Source organism: Microcaecilia unicolor, chromosome 3 (genome assembly GCF_901765095.1).
Source record: "Microcaecilia unicolor chromosome 3, aMicUni1.1, whole genome shotgun sequence".
Taxonomy (NCBI): domain Eukaryota; kingdom Metazoa; phylum Chordata; class Amphibia; order Gymnophiona; family Siphonopidae; genus Microcaecilia; species Microcaecilia unicolor.
In genome coordinates this window covers 2882829-2902342 of record NC_044033.1, presented here as the reverse complement: position 1 = coordinate 2902342, position 19514 = coordinate 2882829, and the positions used below count along the sequence as shown (strand labels likewise).

At 46.9% G+C, this 19514-nt stretch overlaps 1 protein-coding gene across 1 annotated transcript in view; it reads right to left on the bottom strand.

Moving 5' to 3' along the window:
• The window catches only part of LOC115464202 (tau-tubulin kinase 1-like), a 124551-nt gene that overhangs the window by 56462 nt on the left and 48575 nt on the right, over positions 1-19514 (bottom strand). The window contains exon 3 of the mRNA XM_030194593.1: positions 6178-6251. Coding sequence (XP_030050453.1) covers positions 6178-6251 — 74 coding nt within the window. The remainder of the gene's footprint in view (positions 1-6177; positions 6252-19514) is intronic.

Sequence of the window (19514 nt, the reverse complement as noted above, 5' to 3'; positions counted from 1 at the left end):
ATTGAATATTATATAGAACTCTCTATTATCTCATGAGGATCAATCTGGTTCAATCAATCCACAATTATTGTAATACCAAAACCAGATAGAGACACTTCTAAAGTGGAAAATTATCGGCCCATCTCTTTAATTAATATAGATAATAAAATATATGCAAAAATATTAGCCTTGCATTTGCAAAGTATCATTCAAGATATGATTCACAGAGATCAAAATATATGCAGATGATGTCACGATCATATCCTGTTCAAACATGACCCAAAGGAAATCACCAACGAGATCAACCAAAGCTTCCAAATCATGCACTCCTGGGCGGATGCATTCCAGCTAAAACTTAACGCAGAAAAAACACAATGCCTCATACTCACCTCACAACATAACACAAGTAAATTCACCACCATAACACCACCAAACTTTTCCCTTCCCGTCTCAAACAACCTGAAAATCCTCGGAGTTACCATTGATCAAAATCTCATACTCAAAACCTACGTGAAGAATACAACAAAGAAGATGTTCCACTCCATGTGGAAACTCAAAAGAGTAAAACCTTTCTTCCCAAGATCCATATTCTGAAACCTGGTACAGTCAATGGTGCTAAGTCACCTAGACTATTGCACGCACTATACGCTGGTTGCAAAGAACAGACCATCAAGAAACTTCAAACAGCCCAGAATACCACAGCCAGACTCATATTTGGAAAAACAAAATATGAAAGTGCAAAACCCCTAAGAGAGAAACTTCACTAGCTCCCATTTAAAGAATGTATCTTGTTCAAGATCTGCACGATTGTTCATAAAATCATTCATGGAGATGTCCCGACCTACGTGCTAGACCTTGTGGACCGGCCTCCCAGAAATGCTAAAAGATCAGCTCGCAAATTTCTTAATCTACACCTCCCCAGCTGTAAAGGACTAAAATACAAACTAATACATGCGACCAGCTTTTCCTATATGAGCACGCAGCTATGGAATGAAATACCAACAGACTTGAAAACAATTAATGAAATAACTAACTTTCGTAAATCTCTGAAAACCTCTCTCTTCAACAAGGCCTACCACGAGAATCCATAGCTTAATTATAACAATTTACCATTCTACCCTTATTCTGAAAGTCATCCCTCTATAACGGTTTGCTTAGATCTTTTTGTCATTCTTGATCTTTTTTGTAACACCAATTGTATCTTTTACCCTGGAATGGTGACGCCATAACAGGTCTCTGTAAGCCACATTGAGCCTGCAAACAGGTGGAAAAATGTGGGATACAAATGCAATAAATCAATAAATAAAATGGATTTACCCTAAATAGGTTAGCCAACGATAATTCTAGACTCTTTTGGAATATCCTTGGGCGAGTGATGGAAGGGAAAATTAGGTTCTTACCATGATAATTTTCTTTCCTTTAGTCATAGCAGATGAAGCCATTACGTATGGGTTGTGTCCATCAACCAGCAGGGGGAGATAGAGAGCACTCCACTTTTCACAGTGCCTCATGGCCAGCTAGCTCCACTGCCTCTTCAGTATTTGAAGCTTCCAAAGCAGTATGGCAAACCGCAATGGGAATAACATGAACTTTCCTCACAGCGAACGATGGCCCCTTAACAAGGGCATAAACTCCAAAAAAAGGAGGGAATGAACTCATCCTCCTGGAGGGAATAAACTCGTCCTCCACTTTGTATAAACGGAGGGAATACTTGCATCCTCCTGGAGGGAATAAACTCATCCTCCCAAAACATGAACTGGAGGGAATGAACTCATCCTCCTATAACTGTAACAAGAATCCTGAAGACTGTTTTCAGACTCCCCAAGGAAGGAATACACCTTCAGGAAACAAGAACAGCACCTAAGAAAGGAGGTGTTGATGCCCCTGTATAAGTCGTTGGTGAGGCCCCAACTAGAGTATTGTGTTCAGTTTTGGAGGCCGTACCTTGCGAAGGATGTAAAAAGAATTGAAGCGGTGCAAAGAAAAGCTACGAGAATGGTAAGGGATTTGCGTTACAAGATGTATGAAGAGAGACTTGATGACCTGAACATGTATACTCTGGAAGAAAGGAGAAACAGGGGTGATATGATACAGACGTTCAAATATTTAGAAAGTATTAATCCGCAAACAAACCTTTTCCGGAGGTGCGAAGGCGGTAGAACGAGAGGACATGAAATGAGATTGAAGGGGGGCAGACTTAAGAAAAATGTCAGGAAATATTTTTTCACGGAGAGAGTAGTGGATGCTTGGAATGCCCTCCCGCGGGAGGTGGTGGAAATGAAAACGGTAACAGAATTCAAACACGCTTGGGATAAACATAAAGGAATCCTGTTCAGAAAGAATGGATCCTAAGGAGCTTAGCCGAGATTGGGTGGCAGAGCCGGTGGCGGGAGGCGGGGATAGTGCTGGGCAGACTTATACGGTCTGTGCCAGAGCCAGTGGTGGGAGGCGGGGCTGGTGGTTGGAAGGCGGGAATAGTGCTGGGCAGACTTATATGGTCTGTGCCCTGAAGAGGACAGGTACAAATCAAAGTAGGGTATACACAAAAAGTAGCACATATGAGTTTATCTTGTTGGGCAGACTGGATGGACCATGCAGGTCTTTTTCTGCCGTCATTTACTATGTTACTATGCCGCAACGGACAAAGCTTGCCCATAGCCTGAGCTACCCTCAGACTAGCCTCAGGGGTTTCCCATTGAGCCCGAATTAGTACCTGCATAGCCTCATGAATATAAAAAGATTTTGGAGGGGCTCTAGTGCCTGACATTATGGACGCACTAAGTGCGACTGGGATCGAAGGTTCCGGAGCCGATAGATTTAAACTTTGAAGGGCCTGCACAATCAGCTTATGCAGCTCCTCCCTTTTAAAGAGACTCGCCGCGGTGGGATCATCACCCTCAGCTGCGGGGAGCTCTCCTTCTTCCAGGGCCTCTGGACCTGACTCCACAGACCCCATGTCACCCTCAAAATCCGAGTGAGCCGAATCCTCGGCCATGGGCTGCTCAAAGTCCATACGAGACCTTTTAGCCTGCTGCTGAACCAGCTGCGACCCCGAACCCACTGGAGTCCCTAAAATGGCCGCCGGCTGTCGTTCCCCCTCAGAACGCAGCAAAAAAGCCTCGAGCATCAGCAAAACGAACGCCGGAAAAAACCCCGACAAACCTGGCGCTTCCACCCCCACACTGCCATCCTGAACCGCGTCTCCCGCAGCCGTCGCTTTCGCAGTTTCTGGCATCTCAGGCCGTAGAGAGAAAATGGCGCTCACGGAGGCACGCGCCGACCCGAGACCAACGCTTCCTGCCAAACCAGCCTCGCTTCGTTGCGCGACATCGGGGCCCAACTCGCGCTGTTCAAGATCAGTACCAGCCTTGCCTAAACCTGCTGAGCAAGCCTCACACCCCCCCCGAAGCTGACTTACGAGCCCCTGCAGCGCAAACAGCGCTTCACGGACTCCGACGGCACAGACATGGTAAAAGAAAAAAATTTTTACTTATAGCACCTTGTCAGCCCTGCTCATGTTCGAGGTAAACGGAACATAAATTCTCTCAGCACTATAAATTCTCAGTGCTTCTTGTGGGTAATGCCGTCTAATGAAAGGATTCTTTTTTTTTTTTTTAAAGAGGCAGGAGACTACCTTTCTGTAGATTTGTCCGACTGACAGGGGGAGAAGGGTAGGGACCTGGCACCACCAGGTGTATCCCCAATGTGCATCCGCACCTCAAACCCCACCAAAAGCTCTATACCCCCGAGGGAACAGGATAGGAGCTTTGGAATACAGAGCTGCACAGTATGCTTCCTTCTACCTGCTAGATAGAGAGAATACTGAAGTTAGGAAGGCTGCACATGCCCTCTAGAGGGAAACTTCGGAGTTCTCTCTATCTAACCTGCTAGAGGAGGGGCATAACCCACAAGTCTCTGGATTGATCTGATAGGATGCTATGGAAAGATGGTTTGGTTTTTTTTAATGGCCATGCACTAATTTCCCCAATAGCACATGGCCATTACCGCCAGGAGCCCTTAAGAAGGGCTCCCGTGCTATTCCTGCACTAATGTGCCCACACTACCCGATTAGTGTGGGCATGCCTACTCTCCGCCCCCAGACAAGCCTTCCACACTGGAAAATAAAAAATATTGTCCAGTGTGGGATTAGCAGTGACATGCCTCAGCGTGTTCCGCAGTAGTGCTCTTTTAGTGTGCGGTAGACCTACTGCGACTTAGTAAAAGGGCCCCCATATATTATTTAACGAACTAAGGTACAAAGCTTAAGTACTAGTCATTCCTCTACCAATAACCAATGCAGTATTAACAAGTGTGTTACCCTCTCATATTTTGATACCCTGTAAATCAACCTTGCTGCAGTATTTTGAACTGTCTGAAGTTCTTTTACAACACCCTGTTTACATCCTATATAAACAATATTACAGTAATCCAAGTTGGTTAATACCACAGTTTGGACCCATAAACAAAAAAAGTATTGATTAAGAAATAAGCCCTAAGCCTTCTAAGCTTCCATAATATTTCAAAAACCTTAATGGCAGAAGCCGCAGCTTGTTCAAAGGACAAATGGTTATCAATCACTACCCCAAGTATTTTCAAGCTAGTCTCTTATTGCATATTTGACGTTATCAATGTAAAGCTTTCATATTAAAACAGCTTAATAGTCAGCAAAGACCTTACAATCTAAGGTTGTACCTGAGGCAATGGAAGAGTAACGGACTTGCCCAAGATCAGGAGATATTTGAGCCCTGACTTCCCTGGTTGCCAGCCTGCTACTCTACTTCACTAGACTTCTCCTCCATGCCTTGCTAGTGGGTCAGGATGTCATGATATCACTAATGAATATGCATGAGAGAGATCTGCATAAAAGAATGTGGCATGAATTCAACTCTCTCTCTCAAGCATATTCATTAAGGATATCCTGAACAGCTGACCTGTTGGCGGTCCTCAACGACTGGGAGTGAATATCAACATCTAGTAACTTATGGGACCCAATTCCTATTGGCTGAACAGTTTTAGTCAAAATGGCCATTTCCACTTTCAGAACACATCTTGGAACATCAAGTGCCAGAAGTCATCCAAGGTTGTGCTAAGAAGGAAAAGACTAGACAATGATTAGGGTCTGTAAAGGAAACAATAGGTCACACTGTGGTGGCCAAGAAGTGGTTATATGCCAAGCCACTTAGGGCCCGAAGCACAAAAGAACCCGTTAAAAACCGTGTGTTTAGATCCTCAGTAGAACTTACCAATGCTCAAAGGAAATTGCATGCAAATGAGCTGCACCCAATTTCAACAAGCAGCTCAGTAGGGAAAGCACCTAGCACATGCCTGTAAGTGTCCCTGTTCTGCACATTGGATCCTCAGCAGCTTAGCTGAAATTGGGTGGTGGAGCATGTGGGGGAAGAGGGGTTGGTGGTTGGGAGGTGAGGATAGTGGAGGGCAGACTTATACAGTCTGTGCCAGAGCCGGTGATGGGAGGCAGGACTGGTGGTTGGGAGGCGGTAAATACTGCTGGGCAGACTTGTACGGTCTATGCCCTGAAAAAGGCAGGTACAAATCAAGGTAAGGATACACATATGAGTTTATCTTGTTGGGCAGACTGGATGGACTGTGCAGGTCTTTTTCTGCCGTCATCTACTATGTTACTATGTTACATGTGCTAGGGCTGGTGTACTCCTTCCTTTCCCTGCAGTACTTGCTGGCTCCACTGTCCCCCTGGCTCCTTTCCCTTGCAGTGCTCTGGTGCTGGCTCCACCTTTCTCCAGCAGCTTACTTGCCTTCCCTCTGCCACAACAGCAGCTCCAGGGAAAATCTTGCATGTTAAAGGTAGGCACTCCTTTCTGTGCATCGCTCTGAATGCTCATTTTGCATAGGTCTATCATTAGCTGCTACCATGAACAGTAAAAACCATGCAGAACACCTTTGTGCATTAGATGCTGAATAACATGATCACTAGACTGGCTAGAAAAAGTTTAAATCAGATGTTGTTAGCACGGTAAGCTTTGAGCATCAGCCCCTAAGTTTGTATGTAAGTCTGACAATGAAGAGTAAGAGAAATTGTTCATGATTCTTTGCATCCAGCTGGACATGGATTAGAAGTAACATAATGCAAAAGGATAGGGCCTCTTAAATAAATTAGAAAAGAGTAATCAACTTTGCATTTCCAGCTTTACCATGGAATGCATTAAATAATTCATTTACCTGAAGCTGCATGACCACATAATTAAACTTCTCATTTCTTCCACAGCCAATAAATCGACAAACATGATCCTTCCCTGCAGGAAACAAACAAGAAGGCAAAGGACATGAAAACATTATAAAACAACCATGACAAGGCAGAGAGTAGGACTGGTCACTTGTGTCAGAACTTTGTGCAGTGAGATGTTAGAGATTCAGTCTTAGCTTAAAACTGAGGTACCGATCACAAACATATGGATCAGCCACAATATTTAGATGCACCATCCATAAAGAAAGAATCACAGGAGAAATAAAGCAGGGTGTTTTTTCTCGTAATTTCCCAGGTTGATTGACCAATTTGTTTTTTTTTTTACTATAATCCGCACTGAACTATTAGGTAATTGCAGAATATAAATGTAATGCAATGTAAAATATCCTGCATGAACACTGACTAATTTTAAGAAATTCAGATTGTGCAAGGGAAAATTAGGTTCTTACCTTGGTAATTTTCTTTCCTTTAGTCATAGCAGATGAAGCCATTACGTATGGGTTATGTCCATCAACCAGCAGGGGAGATAGAAAGCACTCAAACTCTCACAGTGCCTCATGGCCAGGCAGCTCCACTGCCTCTTCAGTATTTGAAGCTTCCAAAGCAGTATGGCAAACCGCAATGGGAATCACAAGAGCTTTCCTCACAGCGAACGATGGCCCATCACAAGGGCATGAACTCATAAAGGAGGGAATGCACTTCCTCCTGGAGGGAACAAACTCATCCTCCTTATTGTATAAGTGGAGGGGAACACCCGCGCCTCCTGGAGGGAATCACACATCCTCCCAACACACTGGAGGGAATAAACTCATCCTCCTATTTATAGAACTGGAGGGGAACACACGCGCCTCCTGGACAGAATCAACACATCCTCCAAAAAAACATGCTGGAGGGAATGAACACATCCTCCTAAATTTAAACTGAACATGAATTCTGAAGATTGTTTTCCAACTTTCTCCCAAGGAAGGAACTTCAGGAAATTAGAACAGAACCTGAAAAACAGATTCACAGCATACAGACAATCATACAGGGAGGGCTCATGGCTTCATCTGCTATGACTAAAGGAAAGAAAATTACCAAGGTAAGAACCTAATTTTCCCTTCCTTGTCATCAAGCAGATGAAGCCATTACGTATGGGATGTAACAAAGCAATCCCTAGATAGGGTGGGAACAAGCCACACCACGCGCTAGCACTTGTGCACCAAAACGCGCATCCCTCCTGGCAGCCACACCCAGCCTGTAATGTCGGGCAAAGGAGAGCTTAGAAGCCCATGTTGCTGCACTGCATATCTCTTGAAGAGAGAGTGCTCCAGTTTCAGCCCAAGAGGAAGAAATCGCTCTAGTAGAATGTGCCTTAAAGGCTACAGGCGGAACCCTGCCGGCCAGCAGATAAGCTGAAAAGATAGTTTCTTTGAGCCAGCGGGCAATAGTGGCTTTAGACGCTGGAGACCCTCTGCGAGAACCGGATAGCAAAACAAACAGATGATCAGAAGTCCTGAAAGAGTTAGTAACTCGCAGATACTGCAGCAGAGTCCTGCGCACATCCAAAAGGTGCAGCTGCCCAAAAGATTCTGGAAACTCTTCCTCTGAAAAAGAGGGCAAGAAAATAGGCTGGTTTAGGTGAAAGGCTGACACCACCTTAGGCATAAAGGAAGGCACGGTCCGAACCGTGACTCCGGACTCTGAAAATTGCAGAAATGGGTCTCTACAGGACAGCGCCTGGAGCTCTGACACCCGTCTCGCCGAGGTTATGGCCACCAGAAAAACGGCCTTCAGTGTCAAATCTTTCTCCGATGCTCGCCGAAGCGGCTCAAAAGGAGATGCCTGCAGGGTTTTCAAAACTAGCCCCAGGTTCCAAGCTGGACAGGGTGCTCGCACTGGAGGTCGGAGCCGAAGCACCCCTCTAAGAAACCGTGCCACATCTGGGTGAGCAGCCAAAGACACGCCTTCCACCTTACCACGAAGGGAGGCCAACGCTGCCACCTGCACCCGCAGGAAATTATAGGCCAAGCCTTTTTGTACACCTTCCTGCAAAAAGTCCAGAATCGGCGAGACAGGAGCCCGCATTGGAGCAATGGCTCTGGAAGCACACCCAGACTCAAACAGGCACCAAATCCTGGCATAAGCCACGGAAGTGGACCGCTTGCGGGCTTGCAGGAGATTGGAAATAACTTTATTGGAATAACCTTTATCCCTCAAATGCGCCCTCTCAATAGCCATGCCGTAAGACCAAAGCGGCTGGCGTCCTCCATGGCTACCGGTCCCTGAGTCAACAGGTTCGGTACCAGAGGTAACGGCAGAGGAGCCTCCAGGAGCATCTGTCGGAGGTCTGCATACCAAGGTCTCCTTGGCCAATCCGGGGCGATGAGGACCACTTCTCCTGGGCATCCAACCCCGCCGAGCGAGGATCTCTCCGTCTGCAGAAGAAGCACGGGACTTTGGCATTGGCACTTGTCGCCATTAGATCCATCACGGGCTTGCCCCATTTGGCACAGATCTGCAGGAAAACTTTGTCTGCCAGATTCCATTCTGCTGGATCGATCTGATGCCTGCTCAGATAATCAGCCTGCACATTGCTCTGACCTGCAATATGAGCTGCTGACAGACACTGAAGATGCAGCTCGGCCCAGTGGCAAATCAGTTCGGCCTGCGCAGCTAGTGCTCTGCACCTTGTTCCGCCTTGTCGATTTATATAGGCCACCGTTGTCGTGTTGTCCGACATCACTCTGACAGCCAATCCTTCCAGGGTCACTTGAAAGGCCAGAAGCGCCTGAAACACCGCTTTCAACTCTAGGCGGTTGATGGACCACTCCGACTCCTTGGGTGTCCATAGACCCTGGGCATGCTTCCCCTTGCAGTGTGCGCCCCAGCCCTTCAGGCTGGCATCTGTTACCACCAGGCACCAAACGGGGAGCGTCAGCGGCATTCCTCGCCGCAGCATGCTGTCCGAGAGCCACCACTTCATGCTGAGTCGGGCCGCAGGGAGCCAAGTAAGTCTGCATTGGTAATCCTGAGAAAAAGGAGACCATCTCCGGAGTAGGGAATACTGTAGAGGTCTCAGGTGCGCTCTCGCCCAGGGTACCACTTCCATCGTGGCTGTCATCGATCCCAGCAGCTGGACAATGTCCCAAGCTCGCGGGCGGGGCATCCTCAGGAGCAGACGGACCTGATTCTGAAGCTTGCACCGCCTTAGCTCGGGTAGGAACACATAGCCCGAGACTGTGTCGAACCTGGCCCCCAAAAACTCTAGAGATTGTGAAGGGGACAGGTGACCTTTGGCCATATTGACGACCCAGCCTAGAGATTGCAGTACTGAGACCACTCTGGCTGTAGCTTGTAAGCTCTCTGTTGCAGAGTCTGCTCTGATGAGCCAGTTGTCTAGGTACGGGTGAACCCTGATACCTTCTCGCCTGAGAAAAGCAGCTACTACCACCATTACCTTCAAAAAGGTTCGGGGAGCTGTGGCGAGGCCAAAAGGCAAGGCCCTGAACTGGAAATGTTTTCCCAACACCGCAAACCTCAGAAACTTCTGGTGCGGGGGCCAAATCGGTATGTGCAAGTAAGCTTCTTTCAGGTCCAGAGACGTGAGAAACTCTCCTGGCTGTACCGCCGCAATGACGGAGCGCAGGGATTCCATGTGGAAATGCCGCACTCTCAGGGACTTGTTCACTTCTTTTAAGTCCAGAATAGGGCGAAAGGACCCACCTTTTCGCGGCACCACAAAATAGATGGAGTATCGGCCGCAGCCTTGCTTGGCGGGAGGCACCGGGGTCACTGCCCCTAACTGAATCAGACCTTGTAAAGTCTCCTCCACCGCCGCCCGTTTGACGGCAGAACCGCATCGGGACTCCACAAACACGTCTCTTACTGGGGCGTTGAATTCTATTCTGTATCCATCTCTGATCAGGTCCACAACCCACTGATCTGAGGAAATCTTGGCCCACTCCTCGACAAAGAGGGAAAGCTGTCCTCCGATGACAGGCATCGAGGAGAGGGCCGGCGCATCATCATTGACAGGGTCGCCCCTGAACTCCTGGTCTTGAGCCACCGGCTGCAGGACACTTGTCCGAGCGAAAGGAGTTCCTCTGCTGACCACGGGCACGTGAAGTGAACCCAGCAGAACGCCCCGGGCGGTACCTTCTAGCTTCACGGAAGCGAGGTCTGAACGAGGAGTGGACCGCCTGGCCCTTAGAGGAAGGCCTCTGCCTATCTTCGGGCAAGCGCTGGGGTTTTGGATCACCCAGGCCTTTCACAATTTTCTCCAACTCCTCACCAAATAGGAGAAGTCCTTGAAAAGGCAACTTCACCAACCTTTGCTTAGAGGCCATGTCCGCTGCCCAGTGTCGTAGCCACAGACGACGGCGAGCCGCCACTGCTACTGCCATTTGTTTAGCCGAAGCTCTGACAAGGTCATAAAGGGCATCAGCCAGAAAGGACAAGGCCACCTCCATCCGCGGAGCCACATCCAAGAAGGGCTCCGCTCCATCTCCGGGCTGAGCCACTGCCTGTTGCAGCCAAGCTAGGCAGGCTCTAACAGCATAACAGCTGCATGCAGACGCCCGAACAGTGAGACCTGCAATTTCAAAGGACCGTTTCAATGCTGTTTCCAGCCTACGGTCTTGAGCATCCTTCAGGGCAACACCTCCTTCAACAGGGAGGGTAGTTCTCTTTGTCACCACAGTGACTAGGGCATCCACTGTAGGCATCTGAAAACGAGTCAAATGTCCCTCACGCAGAGGGTATAACTGCCCCATAGCCCTGGAAACTCTCAAAGGTCCCTCGGGGTCAGCCCACTGAGCCGAAACAAGCTCTAGGATGGAGTCATGCAAAGGGAAGGCCCGAGCAGCTTTCTTGGTACTAGCCATCCTGGGATTACCCGAGGAGGCCATGCCACTGTCAGGATCTTCAATCAAGAGGGCCTGCAGGGTATCTGAAATAAGCGCTGGCAGCTCATCACGGTGGAAAATCCTCACCGCGGAGGGATCATCCAGATCCTGTGGTAAATCCGAACCTGACTCTGGTTCCTCAGACCAAGAACGTCTGTCAGAGTTCTCAGAATCCTCACACCCCGACCACAGGGGGGAAAAAGGTGCACCACAATCTGAAGGGGCATTAACCCTTCTGCGCTTATCTTTAGGCCAAGCATCCGGGAAAAAAGCCTCACTGGGCAGTCCCAGGCCAGAATCCATTGGGGGGGGGGGGGGGGGGCAATCAGAGGAGCCTCAGGCGACCCTTGAGGAAGGGCTCTTTTCATCATGTATGCTTTATGCAGCAAAAGCACAAAATCCGGGGAGAAAATCTCACCCTGGGCACGCAAATCCTGTCCGGTGCTAGCCACTCCAGAAATAACCTCATCTCAAGGTGCCCCACCCGGCTCAGGTCTCTCCGTGTCCACGGAGGCCGCGCCATGTGGTGTAAGCAAAATGGCGCCCGCTGCTAGCTCAGATCGGGAAGAAACATCGTTCGCCATGCTCGGGCCGGCTCCTACGCCAGTACAGCACGATTTACAGAGCCCTGCTGCTGATTTGCGCTTGCCACAAGTGGAACAGCGCTTTACATTGTCCGCAGCCATCGCCGAAAAACGGCGGTAAAATCCAAGATGGCGGTTTTGCGCCAAAATCGCCCCGATCGCGGGCCCACCCCGGAGGAGTTGGAAAACACTCTTACCTCAAAGGATCTAGTGTACAACTACGATCCTGCTGAAAATCAGGTCAAAAACCTCTGTTTCAGCGTCTCTGCGTAAAAACGCGACGCAACTTTTTTTTTTTTTTTTTTAAAGCTGTGAGGAAAGCAGAGGTATTGAATACTCCGGAGGCTCAGATGACTGGGAAAGGCAGGGAAAGGGCGAACCTATATGCCTGCATCCACTGTTGGTGGGTAAGGACAGGGAAAGCAAGGCAATATGTCCACATCCACAGAGGTATGGGTAAGGCAGGGAAAGGGCTAACCTATGTGCCTTTAAAGTGAGGCTGCTATAGCCTCCAACACCCCGGTTAACAACTGCTGGGGCAAGCCAGGAACCACCTCCCGGCAGATTTTTCTGGAGCTCGAACAAGCTGCAGCCACCCTGCTAGGGGAGATAGAGAATACTGAAGAGGCAGTGGAGCTAGCTGGCCAAGAGAGCACTGTGAAAGTTTGAGTGCTCTCTATCTCCCCTGCTGGTTGATGGACATAACCCATACGTAATGGCTTCATCTGCTTGATGACAAGGAAAAGTAGATTTAACACAGGGTCTTTTAGTTATGCAATTGGTTACAGCACAGCTTTAAAAATGCAAGAATGGAGAAATAACTTCTCTAAAAGACTTTCTACTATGCCTCCTTGTTGAAAGAAGGTCTGGCAGTGAGTTTCTACAGGGGCCCTCCCACCTTGCCGATCACTCACCCAATTTCTTTCAGCTGTAAGTGATCTATCTACCCACCTTGAACTCTTAACCCTGACTAGACTGTGAGAACCACAGAACAGAGACCGTCTCTTGTATCTGTACTGCACTGCATACAACTGCCAGTGCTATATGGGCTCTCTCATAACAGTAATGTATAAAATAGGTCAAATGATTCTACCTCATTCGGGCATGAAGGAACTTTTCAGAACTTTCTGAGCACTGCCAAAACTTGCAGAATCTCAGTTTAAAGAAAGAAAGAAAACAGTTCCCAAAGGGAAGTCATCAGAAAGTTCCTATGACAGGCGACAAGCAGGTACAATGAAGCCACGTCCATTGAACTCCCAAGCTAAGGGCTGTTGCAATAGACAGAAAAAAAGACAGCATCATTACTAGATGAAAACGTCATTTTTGTGGAAGAAACCTTTTTGGCTTTTATTTTTTGCTTTCTTACTTTCTCAAAAAGATTGATTAACCATCTTCTGGGTCTCACAAAGATCATCCAAAGAAGAAAGTAAAACACACAAAATCACATACAGAGCATACCGCACATCATTCACAACATATATAAACAAAGAAATCATTAAAACACATGTAATGGAACAGAGAAACAGGAAATATTGCAGGTGGTCACAATCTGTGGTTGACAGCTAAAAAGTATTCTTAGCCAGATGAAAACAATATAAATGCTCCCCTGCAAAGAGGGAGTTAGGCTTTACTCTGAAACATTGAGGACAATTTTGAGTTAGCCACCTAGGTACTAGATATATAAAGTGTGTGAATTTTCACACACAAAAAAAAACCAAACCCTGCCTGGGTGATTTTTAAGTGTATTCCCAAAGCTTCCCTGTACTTTTGCACCTCTCTCTTCAGGTGAAGGAACAGGGACAAAAAGACCACGTGCACATTTGTACTTTCAAACATAGGTCTGAGATTTATTTGACCTAAACATTCCCAGGACTACTACTTTTTTTTTCCAAGTAAATTTTATTGAAGGTTTTAAGAATAACAATAATTACAAAATTAGCAATGATTGACAACTCCATTTTGTTGAGACATTTCTTGTTAACGTATTAGTAAACTAGAACAAGGATACATTATAACTGTAAAAAACTTATAGATTGACATTGTCAAAATCTGTGAGTTGATTAAATAATCTCAACATTGTAAAGAAGACATTAACATTTGTAAAGTAATGGAAAGTAAACGTGTAGGTAACAAGAAAAGGATTAAAATAATTATTATAAAAAAATAAAATAAATAATAGGTAAATGATAATTATGTAATAACTAAAAAAACATACAACTATACTCAGGTGGCTATTTAGTTGGATTACGATCTAGAACCTGTTGTAAAGGTGACGGCTTCCTGACACAGTGGGTGAGATCTGGTGCCCCTCTGCTTGTTGGTGTAGTACATTGCAACCTGATTGTCCGTTTCAACTAAGATAATTTGGTTGAACAGCCGATCTCTGAAGGCCTTTAGAGCGTTCCAGATCGCTCGAAGCTCCAGCAGGTTGATCTGAAGACCTGTTTCCTGGAGGGATCAGGCTCCCTGAGTGTGAAACCCATCTACATGAGCTCCCAACCCTAAAAGAGATGCGTCCGTTGTAAGCACTTTCTGAGGCTAAGGAATTTGGAATGGTTGTCCCATGGTCAAATTGGATCGAATGATCTACCACTGAAGAGAATTCTGAAAGTCGGTGGACAGTTGGATGACATCCTCTAGACTTCCCGCAGCAATGGGAAGCTAGGGTTCATTGACCAGATCTCATATGTAGCCGTGCCATTGGGAGTAACATGAACTGTGGGGGCCGTGTGCCCCAAGAGTCTCAACATCTGCTCAGCTGTGACTTGTTGAGACGCCCGAACCGTGGACACCAGGGACAGAAGGTCATCTGCCCGTGTCTCGGGGAGATAGGCCCAAACTGTTCTCGTGTTCAGCAGAGCTCCAATGAATTCCAAATCTTGAACAGGTATGAGATGGGACTTGGGGTAATTTATTACAAACCCTAGTAGTTCCAGCACCTGAATAGTCATCCGCACGGACTCCTGAGCACCATCCTCCGAGGTGCTCTTCACTAGCTAATCGTTGAGATAAGAGAACACATGCACTCCAAGTCTACGTAGTGACGCTGCAACTACTGTTAGACATTTTGTGAAAACCCTGGGAGCTGACACTAGGCCAAATGGCAGTACACGGTACTGAACGTGTCATGTTCCCAACCGAAATCGAAGATACTTCCTATGAGCTGGAAGTATCAGGATGTGTGTGTAAGCATCCTTTAAGTCCAGAGAGCATAGCCAATCGTTTTCCTGAGTCATGGGAAGAAGGGTGCCGAGGGAAACCATCCTGAACTTTTCTCAGACTAGGAATTTGTTCAGGGCCCTTAGGTCTAGGATGGGACACATACTCCATTTTCTTTTGTAAAGGAAGTACCTGGAATAGAATCCCAGCCCTTCTTCCCCTGGTGGAACGGGTTTGACCGCATGGGCCTTTAGAAGGGCGGAGAGTTCCTCTACAAGTACCTGCCTGTGTTGGGAGCTGTACGAATGAGCTCCCGGTAGGCAATTTGGAGGTTTGGATTCGAGACTGAGGGTGTATCCTAACCGGACTATTTGAAGAACCCACTGGTTGGTTATGAGAGGCCACCTTTGGTGAAAAAACATTAACCTTCCCCCAACTGGCAAGTCGTCCGGCACGGACACTTGTATTGCGGCTATGCTTTCTTGGAGCCAGTCAAAAGCCCGTCTCTTGCTTTTGCTGGGGACCAGCAGGGGCCTTAGGTGCACGCTGTTGATGGAAACGAGTGCACTGGGGCTGAGCCTGAGTAGGCTAGTGAGACGCGGAAGTGTACCTACACCTAGAATAGGAATCGGGAGCACTCCGTGACCCACCAAAAAACTTCCTAGTTGAGGAGGTGATAGCAGAAGGCGCCCAGCGGGAGAGAGAAGCCATAGCATCTGTGTGCTTCTTGATCTGGTCAACCAGATCTTCCACCTTCTCTCCGAAAAGATTATCCTCCCAGCAAGGAACATCCACTACCCTCTGCTGGACAGAATGATCTAGGTCAGAAACACACAGCAATGAGAGTTTGTGCATCGCTATACCTTGAGCAGAGATTCTGGATGCTCCCCTGGTCAGGAATTTACGACACGCCTTCTGCTGCCTGACCACATGGCAAAAAGGTTCGGCCTGCTCCGGAGGGAGGGCACTGACCAAACTAGACAGCTGCTGCACTGAGTTCTGCAAGTGGATGCTCGTGAAGAGCTGGTATGACTGGATACGGGCAGCGACCATAGCGGCCTGATACATCTTCCTCCCAAAAGAGTCCAAGGTCCTAGCTTCTCTGCCTGGGGGCGCAAAAGCATAGTCTCTAGAACTCTTGGCTCTTTTGAGAGAGAGGAGTCCACCACCATGGAGTTATGGGGTAACAGACCTCATCAAACCAGGTTCACCGTGGATCCAATACTGAGAATATGTCTTCTTAGGGATCACAGGACCAGACAAAGGGGAAAGCCCAGTTTCGTATAAGGACTTCCCTGAGTACCTTATGCAAAGGAGCTGTCACTGTCTCTTTAGGTGGAGAGGGATAGTCCAGGACCTCAAGCATCTCAGCCCTGGGCTCATCCTCCACATCTACTGAGGGACTTTCTCGTGCGACGCACAGGAAACCAGTGCGCATCGCAAAAACCTTGTCTTAGAGCGCACAAGAATCTCTTTTTCAGGGGCAATACAATGTACTTTTAAGGGATTCATCCCCAAACAAAACTGCTGACTCTACATCCATCAATGAGACTAAAAGATACTGCGAACCGCTATGTAGATAGTGATGAAGAAAAAGCAAATTTGCTAAATAGATACTTTTGTTCTGTTTTCACAGAAGAAAGTCCTGGAGCAGGACCGCGATGGACTAGAAAAAGTACAAATGAAAATGAGTGGATACAGCATCATTTACAGAAGAGAGTGTGTATGAACAACTTGTAAAGCTAAAGGTGGACAAAGCCATGGGACCGGACGGGATCCACCACAGGATATTAAGGGAGCTCAGAGAGGTTCTGGCGGGTTCTCTTAAAGATTTGTTTAATAAATCCTTGGAGACGGGAGATGTTCCGAGGGATTGGAGAATGGCGGAGGTGGTCCCTCTTCACAAAAGTGGTGATAGGGAAGAAGCTGGAAACTACAGGCCGGTAAGCCTCACTTCGGTTATTGGAAAAGTAATGGAAGCGATTCTGAAGGAAAGGATAGTGAATTTCCTGGAAGCCAATAAGTTGCAAGATCCGAGACAACATGGTTTTACCAACGGGAAATCGTGCCAAACGAATCTCATTGAGTTCTTTGATTGGGTGACAGGAGAATTGAATCAGGGACGAGCTATGGACGTAATCTACTTAGATTTCAGCAAAGCTTTTGACACGGTTCCCCACAGGAGGCTCTTAAATAAACTGGATGGGCTGAAGATAGGACCTAAAGTGGTGAACTGAATTAGGAACTGGTTGACGGACAGAAGCCAGAGGGTGGTGGTGAATGGAGTTAGCTCGGAGGAGGGAAAGGTGAGTAGTGGGGTGCCTCAAGGATCAGTGCTGGGGCAGATTCTGTTCAATATATTTGTGAGTGACATTGCCGAAGGGTTAGAAGGTAAAGTTTGCCTATTTGCGGATGATACTAAGATCTGTAACACAGTGGACACCCCAGAGGGAGTGGAAAACATGAAAAAGGATCTGAAGAAGCTATGGTCTAAGGTCTGGCAATTAAAATTCAATGCGAAGAAATGCAAAGTGATGCACTTAGGGAATAGAAATCCATGGGAGACGTATGTGTTAGGTGGCGAGAGTCTGATAGGTTCGGACGGGGAGAGGGACCTTGGGGTGATAGTATCTGAGGATTTGAAGGCGACGAAACAGTGTGACAAGGCGGTGGCTGTATCTAGAAGGTTGTTGGGCTGTATAGAGAGAGGTGTGACCAGCAGAAGAAAGGAAGTGTTGATGCCGCTGTATAAGTCGTTGGTGAGGCCCCATCTAGAGTATTGTGTTCAGTTTTGGAGGCCATATCTTGCTAAGGATGTAAAAAGAATCGAAGCGGTGCAAAGAAAAGCTACGAGAATGGTATGGGATTTGCGTAACAAGACGTATGAGGAGAGACTTGCTGACCTGAACATGTATACCCTGGAGGAAAGGAGAAACAGGGGTGATATGATACAGATGTTCAAATATTTGAAAGGTATTAATCCGCAAACGAACCTTTTCCGGAGATACGAAGGCGGTAGAACGAGAGGACATGAAATGAGATTGAAGGGGGGCAGACTCAGGAAGAATGTCAGGAAGTATTTCTTCACGGAGAGAGTGGTGGATGCTTGGAATGCCCTCCCACGGGAGGTGGTGGAGAGGAAAACGGTAATGGAATTCAAACATGCGTGGGATAAACATAAAGGAATCCTGTTCAGAAGGAAAGGATCCTCAGGAGCTTAACCGAGATTGGATAGCAGAGCCGGTAGTGGGAGGCGGGGCTGGAGGTTAGGAGGCGGGGATAGTGCGGGGCAGACTTATACGGTCTGTGCCAGAGCTAGTGGTGGGAGGCGGGACTGGAGGTTGGGAGGCAGGGATAGCGCTGGGCAGACTTATACGGTCTGTGCCAGAGCCGGTGGTGGGAGGCGGGGATAGTGCTGGGCAGACTTATATGGTCTGTGCCAGAGCCGGTGGTTGGGAGGCAGGGCTAGTGCTGGGCAGACTTATACGGTCTGTGCCCTGAAGAGCACAGGTACAAATCAAAGTAGGGTATACACAAAAGTAGCACACATGAGTTGTCTTGTTGGGCAGACTGGATGGACCGTGCAGGTCTTTTTCTGCCGTCATCTACTATGTTACTATGTAATGGCATATCCCTCAGAAGAATGACCCATTTTCCTGCCAGCCTTTTACATATATATAGGCCTAATACTCTTATCATAGACAAGCTTCTTACTCCTACAACATGTTGCAAATCCAGATAAAACATAATGTAACAGTGATCCGACCAATCTATCCACTCAACTTTTACTCCTGGATTACCTCTGCTCAACAAAGCATTAGGAAGAAAAAACAAGTCCAACACATGGCCTGCCCGATATGTACAGACATGCACTGTTTAAGACCCAAAACCAGAAAAGCATCCAAAAGAGCACGATTGTGTTCCAAAAAAAAAAAAAAACCTGATACCAGGTCAAGTGGAATATTAAAATCATCCAGCACACATAAGCAGGCAGAGATAAAATTGCATATAATAACAACAGTCAGCCATCAGAACTCACGGAGGACTACACACAACACAAAATGAAACACCAGTACTTTGTAATACAAGTACAGTATATCAGTAAGATTCACATCTAAAATTTCACATTTAGTAAAATCAAAACCGGTTCTAAAATTACAACCACCTCACCTGCCCTCTTACCCTCCCAAACAAGTCTACTCCCATGAATATCCTGGTGGGCAACAATGCTTAATCAAAATAATGATAGAGTCCCTCAACCAAGATCATACATAAAATATCAATTGCCTCATTCATAACATAACATAAAAAGGTATCATCTTATTTTCTTTTCTCTGCTTTGTTTTATTTCTATTTATAACAATCACAAATCACAACAGCCTTATTCCTTGCTGAGCACACATTAACTAAAGCAACTTTCATAGTCTTCTGATAACATTGTCCCAAAAACACATCAGCTGCGTATCTCCGTATCTCCCCTGATCAGTAATTACAGGTATAGAACACATAACTGTATAGATTTTACTCTTCTATGTTACATCTATTTCTTTATGTAATTCATTTGTTTACTTATGATGATTGATGCCTGTCATGTTGTAATATTATAAACCACATTGAGACTGCAAATAGCACCGCCGGTACCGGAGGGGTAGGGCGTAACAGCTCTCCCAGAATCTCTGGGAG